The sequence below is a fragment of the Amaranthus tricolor genome, chromosome 4 (genome assembly GCF_026212465.1).
Source record: "Amaranthus tricolor cultivar Red isolate AtriRed21 chromosome 4, ASM2621246v1, whole genome shotgun sequence".
Lineage (NCBI taxonomy): Eukaryota > Viridiplantae > Streptophyta > Magnoliopsida > Caryophyllales > Amaranthaceae > Amaranthus > Amaranthus tricolor.
In genome coordinates, this window is record NC_080050.1 from 17,239,833 (window position 1) to 17,258,024 (window position 18,192).

Consider the following 18,192-nt stretch of genomic DNA (forward strand, 5'->3'; position numbering starts at 1 on the left):
TAACTTTATTTTCAATTACTGCAGATGATCCAAGAGGGCGTGGTTTTTCACAGTTTCCATGGCCTAATGACATCCCATTCATTCTTCCACCTCAATTGTTTGACTGGATTGGTGTGTTAGGTGATGGTAATTGTGGATTTAGAGCTATTGCCGTCACAGAGCTGGGAGGCGAGGAAGCATGGCCTATTTTAAGACGTGCTATGTGTATGGAAATGCAAATGAACAGAGAGCAATACCTAAGTTTGTATCTATCCCAGGAGTCGTTAGACGAGGCTATATTCAGAATAGGTTCACACGGTAATGGACCTCTCCTTTTATTCACTGGATGGATGCACCGATGGCTTTGTACTCTGCAGCAACGTTTCTAAACATTGGCATTGCTTATTATGGCTTCTAGTAACGCTGACACGATGTACAACTGTTTGGTTCTTCCATTAAGGAAAGCACCAAACGTGCATAGTGTAAATAAAGTTATACATATATGTTGGGTGAATGGAAATCACTATGTTCAACTTTTAATGAACGACGATTCAGCCCCACTACCGCCCATCCATCAACGTTGGAGAGAATTAGTTGACAATTTCACCAGACATATTGACACACATTTCACTACCAGAAATAAATCTCTACAATCATTAAGGTATATTTCTAACGCATGTCGTTGACGGGGGTTCATATCCGCGAGCGAAGGAGGTAGTCTAGCCACTGGAGCGAATCGACTGGGCCATTCATTGAGGAATTGAAAAAACAAAAGGAAATAAGGAGTTAACAAGATATAAAACAACATCAAACAAACACAAAGACATAGCATAAAACAAGTATATTTTCAAAACTCACGTATTCCGCTCTGCTCTAAGAAGGACCAGGATCGAAAGTCGGGCCTTCGTCGGGGGCTATACACGGGTGCAATCACACTCTGAACCAGTCAACGTAAGTAGGTTCCGCCTCTGATGGAACAGATGCCCGGCGAAGGCCCTGCTCAACAACGCGGGTACTAAAGGGGAACCTACTCCATGCCTCCAAATAAACAGCAGAAGAAGCAAAGGTCACGGAGTAGGTGCCGTGTGCTGGTCGGAGAGCCTTGGCTGGTCTCATAAGAGCGGGGGGAATAGCCTGCATGAACCCGATCTGTCGCAAAGTCCGCTCCGGCAAATACACCTCGACGATATCAAAGCACGTGATACCCCGATGATGGTGGTGTGTGGGTGCTCATTCAGCAACGCACTAGGAGCAGAATTGTACGGAGTCCATTCCACCTGCATGCAGGCCAAGTTAACAAATAAGAATAATGTAAAATAAAAAACACATGCATAACAAAATTAACTTTAAGTATAATACCTGAGTCTCCGTCATTGAGTCAAGAACCCTGCGGCTGTCACTCAGCCTATCCACCTCACGACATGGTTTCTTCGTTGACCACATCTCCGCCCTAGTCATGTTTGGCACATCTTCTCGGCGAGGATGAGGGCGGAAAGCGGGAAAGTACTCATAGATCCATGTCTGGAGCAATGTCAGGCATCCCGCAATGGTCTTGCAACCAGTCCTAGATGCCATTCTGAGCTGCCTATACAAGTAGGCGAAGGTCACCGCACCCTAGGCTACCTCCTGCTGATCGACGTTCACGGCTAGTATCGGGTGAGGTCGCATGCCAATTCTGGTCTTATCCGCCAGCAAGGTAAAGCCGACGATAGCCATGTAGTACGCTGTCGTCTGGGTATCCATGGCCTGCGACCTATGACACAGCCGCATCAGTTCAGCAACGTTCACGCAGCCGCAGGTGAACGCACCTCTACGTTCATGTCAGACATAGGCTCCCCGAACAGATTAGTGATACCAACCTGCCACTCCACCTCAAAAGGCTCAGCCGGCAGAGAACCTTCAATAGAAATGCCCAATATGCGTTGCACGTCGTGCAACATAATCGTCATTTCCCCCCATGGCATGTGGAAGGTGTTCGTATCCGGCTGCCACCTCTCCACGAACGCCGATATCAAAGCACAGTCGATGTGCTGGTGCATAATGTCCGGTAGTCGGCCGAGGGAAATGGCAGGTAGAACATCGTTTAGCGCATCGAACATATCCCTCAGTCGGATGATGTACTCCATCGACCTCTTCCTAGTACGGCAATCCAGAATCGGAGGCGTACGCTCGGAGCCGTCGAAAATAAGTTTAGCTATGTGCCCGTCATAGCTAGGGATCAGTCGCGTATCTGTCGGCCCCCCGAGCTTGGGCAATGCGACTAACTAGTCCATGTTAGCGGACTGTGAGGGCCTGCTCTCTCGTGGCGGCTCATTATCGACGAAACTACGTCCTACGCGCTCAGATGCGACAAAAGAACTAGGTCCACCACGTGCGAATCTCCCGTCGGGCCCCCGAACAACAGTCCAGTCCAATGGGCGAGAATCAGGAGCTTCGTATTGAACATCATCAGCATCATTATCATCATCACTAGAAACCCTCCAACTACTCTGGATGCTGCTAGACTGGTCATCAAGAGGGGTTCAGACTAGGTCTAGCGCACTTCACCTTTGGGCAATACTGTGTCTGGCAGCCTCTTCCTGCCTACCCCTCCTAGTAGAACCCGTTAACCCCCTTTCATGTGGGTCCCCTCTGAGTAAGGTAGGTCTAGAACTACTACCTCTCAACAATTGTCTAAAAAAACTCTTTCCTTTTCCTTGATTACCAGCTATTTACTACAATTTTTTGACAATTTCATTAAATATTAATAATAAATGAACATAATCAAACATTACGTTACATTAACCAGATGAACAAAAAACAATATTAATTTTCTAAATTGACAATAATCATAAAAATAATAACAACATTAACAAAAATAATAACATTAATAATAATCATAAATAATAACACAAATAATAACAATAATCACAACACTAATAACAAAAAAAATAATTATAAATAAAATTAAAGGATAATATAATAACAATAATAATAATAATAACCACTATAATAATAATATAATAATAAAAATAATAAGAATAACAGTAATAATAATAATAATAATAATAATAATAATAATAATAATAATAATAATAATAATAATAATAATAATAATAATAATAATAACAACAATAATAATAATAATAATAATAATAATAATAATAATAATAATAATAATAATAATAATAATAATAATAATAATAATAATAATAATAACAATAATTATATAAATAACAAAATAATAATTATTCTAAAAAACAAAAATTGGAAAAAGAAAATAAATAAAACTAAACAACACCAATAATAAAAATAATTTTCAACACAACATACAAAGTTTATTAATAATAGTAATATTAATTATAATAAACATATTTAAAATAATAAATTAATAATTAAAAGAAAATTAATTATTTAATAATAAAAATTATAATAATCAAAAAAATAATAAAAAAAATTATTAAATAATATCAATAAAAATAATAATAATAACAACAATAATAAAATTAAAAATAACAATAATAATTATCAAAAACAAATGCAAAAAAATAAAATAAAATAAAATGAATCACCCAGATCTGGGCGATTGGACCACGGTTCAATCGCCACATTTTTGGCGATTGAACCGGGGTCCAATCGCCCAAATTTGAGCGATTCATTTTACTTTTTTTAAAAAAAATTAAATAATTTACATTCGAAAAATAAAAAAAAAGCACAATAATAACAATACTAATAAAAACAATATAAAAAAGTTATTAAAAATAAAAATAATAACTATTATTATAACAAACATATTTACATTAATAAATTAAAAATCAAAACATAAATATATATTTAATAATAAAAATAATAACAATCACAACAATAATAACAATAATAATAAATTATTAAAATAACAGTAATAATAATAATAATAATAATAATAATAATAATAATAATAATAATAATAATAATAATAATAATAATATAATTAAAAATTATAATAATTATTCAAAGACAAACGAAAAAAAATTGAATCGCCCAGATCTGGGCGATTGAACCGGGGTCCAATCGCCCAAATCTGGGCGGTTCAACTTTAGTTTTTTTTTTCGTTTGTAAATTTAAATTAATTACATTCGAAAAAAATTACCTCGATTAATTGTTTGCGGATTGAACTTAGTTTTTTCTCCAACAATTTGCTTTTGTAAGTTGGTTTTTAAGTGTGGTAAGAAAAATTTTAGTGAGAATGTGGTATATATAGAAAATTTTAAATTCAATGGCAAAATCGTAATTTTTTGATAATCTAGGGGTAAATACGTAATTTCCTCAGGGATGGCGATAAAATGAAAAGGGTGGCAAATTTTAAGGATTGTGAAGTTTTATTAGTGTTGCTGTATTATTGTCTATGAATGTGTGTGTTTATTTTTTAAATTACAATAATAAATTACTATTTCATTTCTGTTAAATAAAGTACTAATTTGTTCATTTATTTAATTAAAAAAGAAAAAATAATATAACAAAAATAGGACTACTTTTTTATAGGTGAATTATAACACTACTTAGTTATCTAGATTAAATAATTATTAATAAAAAAAGCCAAGCGGTACTAGACAAAAATCCAAACTTAGTAATTATCAAACAAGTAATTCTACTCCTTCCTATTCCTATTCCTTATTAGATTAATGATTCCCTCCAAAATTTTAATTTTGCCTCCCAATTTCTGAAAATGGATAAAAAAATCTGAAAATTCAATAATCATTTAAAAAATTCTGAAAATTAAACATAATTCTAAAAATTTTGAAAATTGAAAATCTGATACAAGTCCTGACTAATACATTCATGAATTTATACATTACATAGTTCACCATTGATTAAAATTAACAGTTCCAACAACGAAAAAAAATCAACTCTTCAACAGCATCGGGATAATCGTAGTCTTTGTTGATCATGTGATTGCATATTTTTTTTCTTTCATCGACTTCAGAAAAAAAAATCAAAACATAAACTGATGCATTAAAATTAGGCCACAAAATTAAATCAAACAACCACATTTGTCAAATCTTTTTGTCTCATCAAGTATCCAAATGTCCAAAATTTTCAAAAAATGAAAACAGAATTCTAGAGGCAATAACACAAAATACTCCAAAACACAGACTTACTGAGGGGGAACAATCAAAAACTGAAATTCCAAAATATCTAATTCTGAAATCAGAATTTTGGAGGGAACAAGCAAAAATAAGCAAAATAAAATTTGAGAGGGAACAATCAAAAAATAAAATTCCAAAATATCCAAATCTGAAAACAGAATTCCGGAGGGAACAAGCAAAAATAAGCAAAATGGAATTTGAGAGGGAACAATCAAAAAATAAAATTCCAAAATATCCAAATCTGAAAACAGAATTCTGAAGGGAACAAGCAAAAATAAGCAAAACAGAATTCTGGAATGAGCAAGCAAAAATTCTCTATATATGCTCTATTAATTGCACACATTAATTACACACCAAACAAATACAATGGGTGAAACAAAAGATGTTACTCCACATCAAAAAACCCAAATTATGCAAAAACTCCTCTCATCCATAAACAGAAAAGGAAGACCAGAGCTTGGCACAATCAACAAACTAGTTAATGAATTTTAACTTTGTAGGAAAACCATAACAGGGTTATGGAAGGAAGTTCAAAATCAAATCAACAACAACCAAACAGTAATCATATTGGGGAGTAAGAGGATTGGAAGAGAACCAAGTAACAAGATTCAATTCGATGATGAAAAATTCAAAGCAATCAAATGTGAACTCAAGACAACGCAACATTCAGTGGCAAAATAAATGGGGGTCTCACAATCAACTGTATTTAGATGGAAGTAGAAGAAAATCATAAGAAGAACACAAATCCTCTAAAACCTGCCCTTACTGAAAAAAATTAGTTGCACAGGTTATTTTTTGCACTTTCTAAGTGTTACTATGATGAACACATTGATGCATATAAATTTAAATCACAAGATAACATTATTCATATAGATGAAAAGCATTTCTATCTAACCCATGAAACATAGACTTACTATCTTGCCCTGGGTGAAGTAAAGCCACATAGAGAAATTCAATCGAAAAGGTTTATACCTAAAATCATGTTTATGTGTGCTGTAGCAAAACCAATATATGCATCTAATGGTGATGTGATTTTTGATGGAAAGATAAGTATGTGGCCTTTTATAACTCGGGAACCTACGAAGAGGAGCTCAAAGAACATGAGGAGGGGAGAATTAGAAACTAAACCAATTCAATCAATCACCAAAGAGCATATGAGGGCAATGCTCATAACCAATGTCATACCAACAATCAGAGCTAAATGGCCTAGTATACTTTCAAAAGACATTATCATTCAACAAGATAATGCAAAGCCTCACATAGCACCCAGTGACAAGGATTTTATTGATGAAGCTACAAAAGATGGATTCAATATCCAACTTGTGCAACAACCACCAAATTCACCTAAAATGATTGTCTTAGATCTTGGTTTCTTTAGATCTATTCAAGCATTACAATTTCAAAAGGCAGCATACAATGCAAGACAATTATTAAGAGCTGTGAATTTGGCATTTGAGAATTTAAATCCTCAGTCTTTGAGATTTGTGTTCATTACCTTACAAGTTTGCATGATTGAAATCATAAAAAAAAGGGTGGTTTTGACTACCACATATCACATATGAACAAAACCAAACAACCAAGAGAAGGAACATTGCCAGATTATTTGTCAGTGGACAAAGTCTTAGTTGTTGAATCACTTCAACACTTGCTAACTAAGGTGAGCTTTGAAAAAATTAATGAATTAGTTCAAATGATTGGGTTTCAAGGGGATGTTCAAGTGAGTGAACCACAGATTAAGTCACACAGGGAAGAATCAACATGGACAACAACCAAACAGCCAGCAGCACATAAAGCAGCAAGGGAGGAATGCACATTTTGGACAGCAAGTATGAGCTAACAACACAACAATCAACCACACTTTTGGACAGTTGTTAGACAGCTTTTGGATACATTTTAGGAAGCATTTGTTTCAAATTCAAACAATAAGTATAAAAATTTATGTTTTTTATTGTGAAACAATCGTATTGAAATTATAGTACAATTAAAATAGTGGTTGTATAGTAGTTACTCTCAGGTTTAATTTTTGTTCATCATTGAGTTAAAGCCTTATTTTTATGAACATTTGGTTTTGGTGGCAATTGGTAGCCTCCGAGATCAAATCTGGTGGCAATACCAAGCCTCCTAAAATCAACAAATGAATATAATAATGCTATGAATGTGGCCCAAAATATTCGCCCTCACATAAGTTCATTGGGCATGTATTCATTTATGCATCAATTCAAACAACAACCCAAAAATTCATTTCATCACTAGTCAAGAAAAATATGCAATCAATGACCATAAACATACTTGTAAATGGACCAAGGCTATCAAGCCATTCTTCCTGCTCACAATCAATTTTAGCAAATACAGCATCTATCGAGTTATACACATGGTTAGGATCGTCCGGTTCTGGAGTGTAGATGGGTTCACCCTCAGAATCCAGTTCTGGACCCCAACATAGATTAGTCTCAACAGATGATTCATAGTCATCATCAGATTCATCAGGATAATTAGGGTAATCATCATCAACCCTTTTAGGGTTATCAAGATCAACCCTTTTAGGGCTATCATCATCAAGAATCTTACCAGTGTTCATCAAACCTACAAAATCATCAAGAACAAACTATGATCCTTAAACGAAAAAAAAAAAACCAAACCATCAAGAACAAACCCAGATCTTGAACAAACAAAGAAAAAAGAAAAGTAAAAAATCAACAACAAACCCAAATTTTGAAGAACAAACCCCCCGATTTCGAAAAACAACCCCACCAAAATCGAAGAACAAACGCACAAAATAATCAAGAACAAACCCAAATCTTGTAACAAGGAAAAAAAAGAAAAAAAAACAAATCATCAACAACAAACCAAAAAATCGAAAAACATACGAACCCGAATATCGGAAATTACATACCCACAAAATCAAAAACAAACACTCACATCTACAAATACTCATATTTCGAAAAACAAACTCAAATCCAGAAATAATCAGCCAAATTACATATCAAAGAAAAAACCCACAAAATCGATGAACAAACGCACAAAATAATCAGGAACAAACCCAGACCTTGAAATAGAAAAAAAAAACAAATCATCAACAATAAACCAAAAAATCGAAGAACATAAGAACAAGAATATCAGAAATTACGTACCTACAAACTCGAAGACAAACACTCAGATTTACAAATACTCAGATTTCGAAGAACAAAACTCAGATATGGAAATAATCAGATGAATTACGTACCTAGATTTCAAAGAACAAACCCACAAAATAGAAGAACAAACCCACAAAATCGAAGAACAACCGAACAAGAATATCAAGAATTAATGTGTTTGATGAACAGAAATGATGAAGATATAGAAGTGTAATGAACAGAAAGAAGATAATAGAAGTGTAATCGAAGAACAAATGAATAGAAATGATGAAAATATAGAAGTGGGGCGTATGATTATAGGAGTAGAATATGTATGATGAACATCTAGGGTTAGGTTTACAAAAAGGGAGGGAAGGGTTAATTCAAGGGTAAGTAAATGTAATTAGTGTGTTTTATTAAGAATATGTAGGATTAGTAGAGGTTAGTTGATAGAGTTTAATGAAGGTATAATTGTAAAAGTAATGTGAGTAAGGGTAAAAAAGTAAAAAACATATACTAAAAATGAAAATGGGACTAATAGGATGACTTGATCCTATTTGAAAATGGGACTAATGGGCTGAATAGGAAGGAGTATTAAACTAATAATTCATCATTAATTATGAAAAAAGTATTGACATGGATTATATAAATTTTTATATTTTTGTTACTAAAAATATTATATTTTGTAACATTTAATTCAAAAATCAAATATATTAAATTTTTTGGCCCTTAAAATTACTGCACTTGGAGCCCTTGCTCCTGCCGCTCATGTGGTTGAACCAGCTCTAATTATAGTGTAGCTGTCAAGAAAGTAACTCTATTAAAAGCTTAAAATGATGGGTGAAATAATGTTATCTGAAAACAAGATTCAATTTGATACGAAAAACGAAAATAAAAACAAGAATAATTTGGAGTTTTGTTAACGTAGGGAATAATAACACTAATTTTTTTAATAAAAAATAGGTCTAAACAACTATAAAATAAATTATACAATTTAAGTACTAAATAATTCTTGCAACTGACAGTGAAATTTAAATTGGGACATGACTATAATAAAACTAATTTTCTAGGTGACCCTCACTCCACGATTCCCACGCGATCTATACGCTGCAAAAGAATAAATACTCCCAAAATTAGAAAATTGAGTAATTTCAAATCCATCCCGTAAAAGAATTAAGTTTAAAAAAAGTAGTTTAAGAAAATATATTATAATCAAGTTGATAATAATTTTAGAAAATAATATATAGCTAGGTTAAAAATTTTCAATTTGTGAAAATAATATAATATCATATAAACCAATTAATTAAATTTGATAGATACTAATAACAACACATACATCTATTTATTAATTTGAGGGAATGAGAACGCCAGTAAGCCGAGGCTTTGCCCCTATACGTACTTCATCAAGAGGTCATCACTCCAAGTAATTCATGGACAACAGAGTAGTCTCAGGTAATCCTAGTGTGCACACCTCTTCTATTTGGATCACAAGAAATAAATAGAAGACCAAACATCGTATCAAGTAGCAGAAATAATAACATGTCGGCAGCTATACTAACCAAACAGGCAACCTGTTCATCACCCTTATACTTGGATCACAACAAATATATGAGCTTCGTTTCCCTCGTGTTTCACTTTACGTAGTTTAATATATTTTAATAATGAGTCGCGAGCACACAAACATATAATCAAACATACATTATACATTTTATTTTAGATCATAAATTTTCCCAACAAAATATATCTCAATAATATTCAATTGTAATGTTATTTTCCAAATCACCATTCTAATATCAATTAGTGGCAATAGAAATTAATATCATAAATATTTCTCTTTTAAATTCAATCCATTTTAAATTAGTCATTAAAATAATAATATAAATTTTATCAAAATAATAATATTATAAATTAAACATGTAACAAAATAGCAGAATTATAATTTGAGAATAAGATATAAAAAGTATAATATATATATCATACAAAATCACGCTTTCCATTTAAACATACCAATTATCACTTAGCACATAATACTAACGGAATAACCCTACTTCGATGGACATTAAAGAGTTAAAGAGTTAAAAGAGTAAAATAGTTTAATTTATGATTGTAAAATGTGGTAGTATAAGGAAGTCATATAGGAAATAGAAAGGAAGTTAGTAATAAACATTAGGCGAAATTCGTTTCTCATGAAATTGACTTTGTTATTATTTATTTTATTTATTTAAACTTAATTTTCTTTTATTTAAAACTGTGTTAGTTTTTTTTTAACAATTTTATTATTTTTTTTTTATTTTGTTAAAACGTGTACCTTTTTAAGTTTTAACATTTTTTTTCTTTATTTTACATTATTAATTATTTATTTTTCTATTTTTTTATTTTTATTTTATATATTTATTTATTTATTTTTATTTTGAAAATATTCCGAATATTACACTCAATCTTTTTGAGAAGTTAAAATGAAATTAACAGGACAATGGAGGTGGGGATTATGGGTTGGTGGGATTCGCTAATATTGGTGGAGGTTATGGGAAGAGAATCGTTAATGGCATGTTGGCTCGTTTAATGTTGTTGATTAGCACGGTGGGATTTGGGCTGTGGTGGGGACACCATTAACGGAGGGGTGAGAAAGCTTAGTTTCATTTGTTTGATAAAGGTGCAAGTGACGAAGATGATACAAGGTGAATAAGATGATAGAATGATGATCATTATGTATGAAATCAAACTCGATCCGACTAAAAGTAACTTAAGTCGAACTAATTTTTACTTACACTTTTGAAAAATCTAATCAGTTTTTAACTGAATTGTTGTAAATCAAAACCCATTTTTAATTGAAAACAGTATAACCTTCAGGAATTTTTTAATTAATTTTATTTTATTTATTGAATAATTTCGGCAAATTTATAATTTATCAAATGATGAATGTTTGAAAATTTTCCATTATTACAACATTATGTTGAGATCTTATAAATTAATAAAGTTCCCCATGAAATTAACATCAACTATAAATTAATGAATACATTACAAAAGCTCTTATATTTTAACTCCTCTGTGCCCCTTAATTTGCATTTTTTTTAATTTTAAATTGTCCCACTCATTTTACACTCTTTTACTTTTTGACAATGGTCTCGCTTTCTTTTTTTAAATCTGATCCATAAATTTATTATCTATCTCCATCTTAACCAATTATTTCTTTCATCCACTTATTTCTTTCATCCACTTGTTTTTTGTATTATTCTCAACATAATTTCACTTTTCATTAAATTTCACCCAAATTAATTTGGGTGCATTCTCGTGAGGACGGAATGAGTAATTTCATGGTGAAGTGCATAATACAAAATTCTTTTATAAGAGAGTAAGTTGAGCTCTTTATACGGGAGTATTTAACTTTCATATTGTTTCTCAAATTTATGTAGTATAGAATTTATTTTGCTAGCTCTTTGATTTTTATTTGGTTCTCCAAGCAATGTGGAACAAAATTTATTTTGATATTTTGTTCTTCCTTGTGTCTTTTATAAGAAGCATTAGATTTTGCAACTTGTTTCCTTATTTCTTCATGAAATCCAAATATATACACAAGTATCTTTGAATTATCACTTTTTCTCTTACTCACTCATCTCATGTGGTCTCATGTAATCCTCTTTATTTATTTTTTTTCCCTTAAAATTGATGCATAATCATATAGAACATTCGATTCAATATAATAATATTTAAAAACGAAATGATAATCATAAGAAGTCAGGGGCAAATCTAATATTGTTCACTATTGTCAATTAATAGCAAAAATTTTGTAAGGGTTGAGGATGCAATTTGTCTTGGAACCTCAAGATCCAAGATCAAATCCAAGTATATGTGATATTGCACATTTTTGCTGTTTTTTTTCTTTTAGAAAGTTTGATTTTAGGATAACAGTACCCAAATACGTCGATTATACGTCGATTATATTTCTCTCAAACTTACACAATTCGCATCTAATTTAAAGTTGATAAAATTTCATATTGCTTATGGTTTTTTTTTTTTTTTTAGATCCACCATTGTAAGAAATCAATTTCATGAAAATCTTTTTGAAGAGAAAATGATTCCCTTTTATGATCTTGAAATCCAAGGATTATAAAATACAATACAATACAGTAGTGTACTAAAAAGATAAAGAATGACATTAAAAAGCAAATGCTTTAGAAATTAAGAGTTAGGTCAACTAACAATCACAGGCACGGGGGATTAAATATATGGACAGGAATAGAAAGTATAATCATCAAGATTAAGGAATTAAATTGAAACCAACAAAATATAATGCAAGCATTCAACTTCATCAACAATTGACACTATCAGAGTAAATAAATTCACCAAAACAAATTAAACAGAACCGAACTTGTTTTAATTCTGGATTGCTTTGGCTTTACAGCTTTCACCAAAACAACCCGAAAAATGGCAATAGCAAACCAGCAAGTAAAGCATCGACTATTCTTGCAAAACAGAATGCTCAAGTATACAAAAAAGGCCTAAAAGCCCCCAATCATCCTCAAAACATGCTCATTGTACTAAAACCAGTGTTTGTTGATTCACAAAACGCAATCTAACTGCATCATTACGTCAAAAAGAAACAGATCATCCAAAATGCTACTTCTACAGTTAAGATGATTGCAAAAACAAAAGTTGCGTCCGAGAAATGTGGATAGATCATCTGCGTATTCATATTTGCCAAGCCTCCGGAAAACAGATCTGCATACATCGACTCCTATGTTCTCTTAATGAAATACCCCATGAGTATGCAAATAATACCGATCAGCGCAACAGCATATAATGGCAAACCACCAGTACGCCTTCTTCCAATTTCTCTCTTCAATATTTCCTATTAAATCGAGCAGATATGTCAGAAAGTAGCATGGATAACACAGCAACAGAAAGCAGCAGAAAAGATCGCTGCAGATATGTCCAAATGAAGTGTTACAAGTGAAGGGAAACATTTCACGTTTTTCACACAATCCAACCCAATGGAAAGCTAAACAAATAGAGAAAAACAATGTATTTAGATAAGCGCATTTAAAGAGAGTGCAGGGAGGGTGACTACAATCATTTTGTTTACTAGGATATAATTGGGGGGTGAATAAGGTGAGAAATCGAGGATCCCATTCCTCTTACCATTTAAAAAGTAACATCCTTTCAAGTGATAAATATTTGGAGGGAAAACACAAGCCCATTTCAGCTTTCCTCCACCCCCTTACTTTTACTTTTACATTTTTCCCCTCCCACCATTGCAATCCACACACCTCAAAGTAGTCCCAGGCACTATGGTTCCATAAAGTAAATTAAAAAAAACCACAATCCAAAGTACCAAAAACTAATAGACACAAGCAATGGTTAGCATTTTGAACATTTTAAATTGACAAAGAGACAAGTGCCAGCGGGAAGCATTTCAGTTTATCTTGTTAAAGAGCATTGTCTATTTGTGATGACTCCGGTCTAACCGAGGAAAGATCAGCATGTAAAATGCAAACATTTAAAAAAATGCAAGTCTCAAGGATACGTCATGATAGTAACAAATTTGAAAGAATTCTTCAAGATGGTAGGCATTGCAAGGATATTAAGACATCCAAGTGACAAATTAAGGACCCAGATTGTGTGTCAAAATTCAAACACGGGAAGGATGAGCTGTCATACCAATTCTTGACGAAGCTTTTGACTTTGTTGAATGGCAGAAGCTTTCTCATTTGTCAATTTTGATATCAAAGCCCGTGACTGAAATAGATTAGTTGAAAGTTAGCATTCTCGTTCAGGAAATATATCAATAAAAACACCGATGTTGTTGATAGCACAATAATGACATTTCTTGCTAAAGAGGTATTTTATCATTATATCAAAACGGTTTAATCCATATATCAACTGAATAGAAAATACAAAATCACATTGAATGGTCTAAGAAGATGCTAAAAAGCCTTGGAAAAAACTATGGCTCATTTATAATCCCAATGTAGAACCATCATCAAGCTCCATTCCAAAAGTGTGCAGACAAAATGTATCCATCATAAAATAATTGAACGGTAATATTAAGGTTTAGTAATTAAGCTTTCAAATCTGAAAATTACAATTAAAGATAATGCAACTACTTCATATTACATATTGCAGACAAAGAGATCTTGAAACATTACTTTATTGATCACTTTATTTCTTGCCATGGCCCTAAACGAGAACAATGTTAAAAGCTATCAACAACAATGCAGATACGCAATAAGATTGCAATAGCCCCTAACAATATTGGGTCGAATCAAAATTGCTTTAAACATTTTTCATTAACAGGTGAAACAATTATTAAATATCAAACTTGAATCATGTGTCTATCAACAGAATTTTATTCATTACACTAATGAATGTGACTAACAGTACCAATGATTTTGCAGGTGTATATTTCTCTAATGTAACTTGAAATATGTCATCTTTAAATTAAAATATGCCATCTTTTGTGGTGAACAATCTAGCAATTCACCCAAAAAAAGAATCTAGTAGCCATGTAAAGAATCTCAAAGCGTCTACAAATCTCAAATTAATAAAAAATTATAATGAACTCCCATATACTTTATGTTGTACCCTAACAGCTCAACGTACTTAATGACTGTAATGGGAATGCTTTATAATATAAATTTTATGAAATATAAGATGTCCATCCCATGTTGATGAAACCATGATCATAAAAAGTTTCTTCGTTCATAATTTTCCATCACCACCTAATAGCATATCTCCGAATCCTCAAATGATGATGCATTAGAATGAATTTCATAATGAAAATGAGATTACGAAAAACATGACCATTAAACTTGTCAGGAGATTTTCAAACTTTCCATTCCATTCCCCTTATTTACTACCAACAAGCCGTAAAAGTCCAAAAATAATGAAAGTGCTTAACACATTACAAAAATTCAAAATTATGCAAAAGCCCAACCACAATGAAAAAAATAAAGGAACAAAATATTCACTAGGTGTTAAATGGCATTTGGTTCAATTTCTGTACAAGAAGTGGGATATTAAATTCTAACCAATGGTATCAACCATCAAATTTTAAATACCTAAAATCTCAATCATCAAAAAAGAAGTGTATAAGTTTGTAAAGCATAAAAAATCAATTCTATTCTGTTAAATATCTTCCGCTAGTCGAAACCCAAAGGTATCTCTCTCCTTATATTACTTTACAAGCAAATTTTAATTAACACTTAGCCAACTACTCTTTCTCGAAAACGGTCTAGTCTTCTACATTCAAAAACAACTAGACATTGAAAAATAGTGCCATAGCTTTAATCACACAGCAATATGGTTGGCTGCATGAACCAAAACACACAAGAAATATCATGAGCTATGAGATCATTCACATCATGCATGAAGCTTGGAGAAAGGTCAGGAGCGTCCTGGACAAAATGGAATCATGTGCAGGTATTTGTGAAGGTGATGGAAAAATATGTGGTTGCAAAGAAAAGAGTTATCAATAAGTTGCCTCCCTCCTGCAGTTAAAATCCAGTAACAAGGGATATCTACGTGCAGACAGAATGGGTATGAAATTTGAAACTTTCTCATCCATTATGTAGCATGGCTTTAACATTCAAAGTCAAACCCATACCACAACTTTCTTTGTTTGTAGGTTCCTACAACTTGCTTGCATTTCAGCTTTCTTGAATTATATTTAGTTCAGCTTATCTAAATCATACCAACGTGACTATCAAAATACATGAATTTGAAAAGATTGCAGTTCTTTGTGAAAGTGTAGCTGACTCAATCTAATGCATATTGGGAGGGTAAAGTCAAGTTTCATGACAGTTGTAACAGATCCATGACTTACTGGTAGGCCAATGAGTTTTCAGTTGTATCTTCACAGACCATGATGTAGAAAGTTTCATTTTTAGTATTTAAAACATAAGCATAGAACCCCTATTAAACATTCATACATGTACCTAAAGAAACAAAGAACTAGAGTCTAAAATTACTCTTAAAATCTCATGAATAATTAATAAGCAATGGCACATAACTTATGATGGAAATATTCATATAACATAACTATGAACATCAAGTTCCTCATCAATATTAAGTTAGCAAAATGAACATATCTTAACCCCAATAAAAGCAAATGGACATTTTCCAAAGAAGAAAGTTGATTACCTCATGATCCTTCTCTTTCGACGACCCTTCAAGAGATCTTGTTACCTATAATAATGCCCAGAAAGAGTAAGTGACCTATTTAGATTAGACACCATGTTTCAATAAAATTTTACACACTTACAGCTGACGCCAGTGAAGCATGTTCATTTGAATCTTCACGAGGTGGAGATCCTTCCTCGGACTCTTCTGGGACTGGTGAGGGAGGATTAGCAGGAATGTAAACAACCCTTAACTTGAATTCCTCCACAAGTTTCCCCTCCTCCTTGTTAAACTGAATTCATGAATTCAAAGGCCATGCATCATATAAGAACAGAGTAGGTATAAAGTAATAAAACCATCACATACTTACAAGAAGAGTACAAAACTACCATACCATCTCAGAAGTTATGTCTTTTGTTGTACTAGAATCAGGAACAACAACACTCTGAACTAAGAATTTATCCTTACATTGCATATCAGGCGGAGTCTCTTTCTGAGCTTGCATTGTAACTACAATGTAAAGTTGGAAATCACAAGTAATCAATACTACAAAAACTCAAAACAATTGATCATGAATCAAGTATACGAACATGCAATATGCAGTCACATCTCAAAAATCCATATGACATTTTGTCAAAAAAATTGCACTATTTGTAAGACTACATAGAAGTATATGATTAATCCAATTCTACAGAGTATAACCTAACCAGATCTTTATATCGCAAATCAATACATCTATCAATGAATGACAATTAAAATTCAGATTTGTGCGTGAACTACTCTCCAAAAACATAACAATTAATAATTTTATTCATACATAAGATTACCTGTAACATCACATGCTGCTCCAGGCAAGACAACCCCAGTATTGGGACGAACACAATACTTCTTGGGATTAGTTGTTTTCACCTTTACCAAAGAAAATTCAAAGCATTAATAATCATATTATCAGAAAGCTCAAATTAAAATATTTATCAAAAATGAAATAGTCATTTAACAAAATAAAAAAAGTTTTACCTTAAAAGCAACATATTGATCCGTCTTATTGATCAAATGCATAGAACAAGAACTCTGCCTCCTCAATTCAACTTCAAAAATAAAACAAACAAAATAAAAGACAATCCCACAAAAATTTAATCCAAACTCATTGTCAAATAAGCATAAATTAACATCAACATTCAAACAAATCACCTAAATCTACCATTAAAGCCAAAAATTAGGGGTAACACGAAGAAAAATAACTTACAAGGGAATTTGAGCTCCGCGGGTTCAATTTGAACAAGATCCCCAGTACACATGACTCCAAATTTCAATTTATAACCTTTTATTAAGGAATAAAATGAAATTATGAGAGGAAAATTGGGAAAACGATGAAATCAAAAACCAAAAGTTCAAAATAAAAACGCCCTCTTTCTAAAGTTTGCTTTTATTTATTTCTGTTCTGGGTTTTTTTGATCTTTGTTTATTATTGTCTGTCCTGTCACCTTCACGGCTTCACCTTTGTGGGAAGGAGCTTCTTTTTAGGTTTTTGGAAAACTTTGACAAAATGAATTATTAATCCTTAAATACCCCAAATACCCTTTATTTCATCAAATCAAATTAAACGAAAAATTACATACATCATCTCAGTTTTCAATTTTCCACCTCCACAAACATTTTTTTAAATATTAACCTTTTTATTAAATTAAATACTCATTTTAAATATATTTTTGAAAAATGTATCCCATAAGGCATAAGGTGGACAACGAACGCCAAGTTTGTTTTAATGAAAAAAAATTGTTTATGATGGGCAATAATAGCATAAATTTTTTAAAAAAATTTAAATCTTTTGTATACCAAGTGAAAAATGAAAAGCTTACAGCACCACATAAATAAAA

At 32.1% G+C, this 18,192-nt stretch overlaps 1 protein-coding gene across 1 annotated transcript; it reads right to left on the reverse strand.

Annotated features, from left to right (window-relative positions):
- Nucleotides 1-12,378: 12,378 nt before the first annotated feature.
- On the reverse strand, nt 12,379-17,850 carry LOC130809696 (vesicle-associated protein 1-3-like). The gene is made up of 8 exons (XM_057675467.1): nt 17,562-17,850; nt 17,333-17,403; nt 17,143-17,224; nt 16,710-16,825; nt 16,458-16,607; nt 16,337-16,381; nt 13,856-13,933; nt 12,379-13,046 (listed from the first exon to the last, which is right to left on the reverse strand). Exons 1-8 carry the CDS (start codon nt 17,611-17,613, stop codon nt 12,933-12,935), a joined length of 708 nt encoding a protein of 235 aa, XP_057531450.1. The 5' UTR covers nt 17,614-17,850; the 3' UTR covers nt 12,379-12,932.
- Nucleotides 17,851-18,192: the final 342 nt, after the last annotated feature.

Bases quoted from the DNA above. Each gene is read 5' to 3' on its own strand.
- LOC130809696 (XM_057675467.1), bottom strand. From the start codon at position 17,613: ATGTGTACTGGGGATCTTGTTCAAATTGAACCCGCGGAGCTCAAATTC. The intron at 16,382-16,457 runs GTAAGTGTGTAA...GCATTATTATAG, and splicing joins ATGCTTCACTGGCGTCAGCT to GTAACAAGATCTCTTGAAGG. The intron at 13,934-16,336 runs GTAATCAACTTT...AATCTATTTCAG, and splicing joins CGAAAGAGAAGGATCATGAG to TCACGGGCTTTGATATCAAA.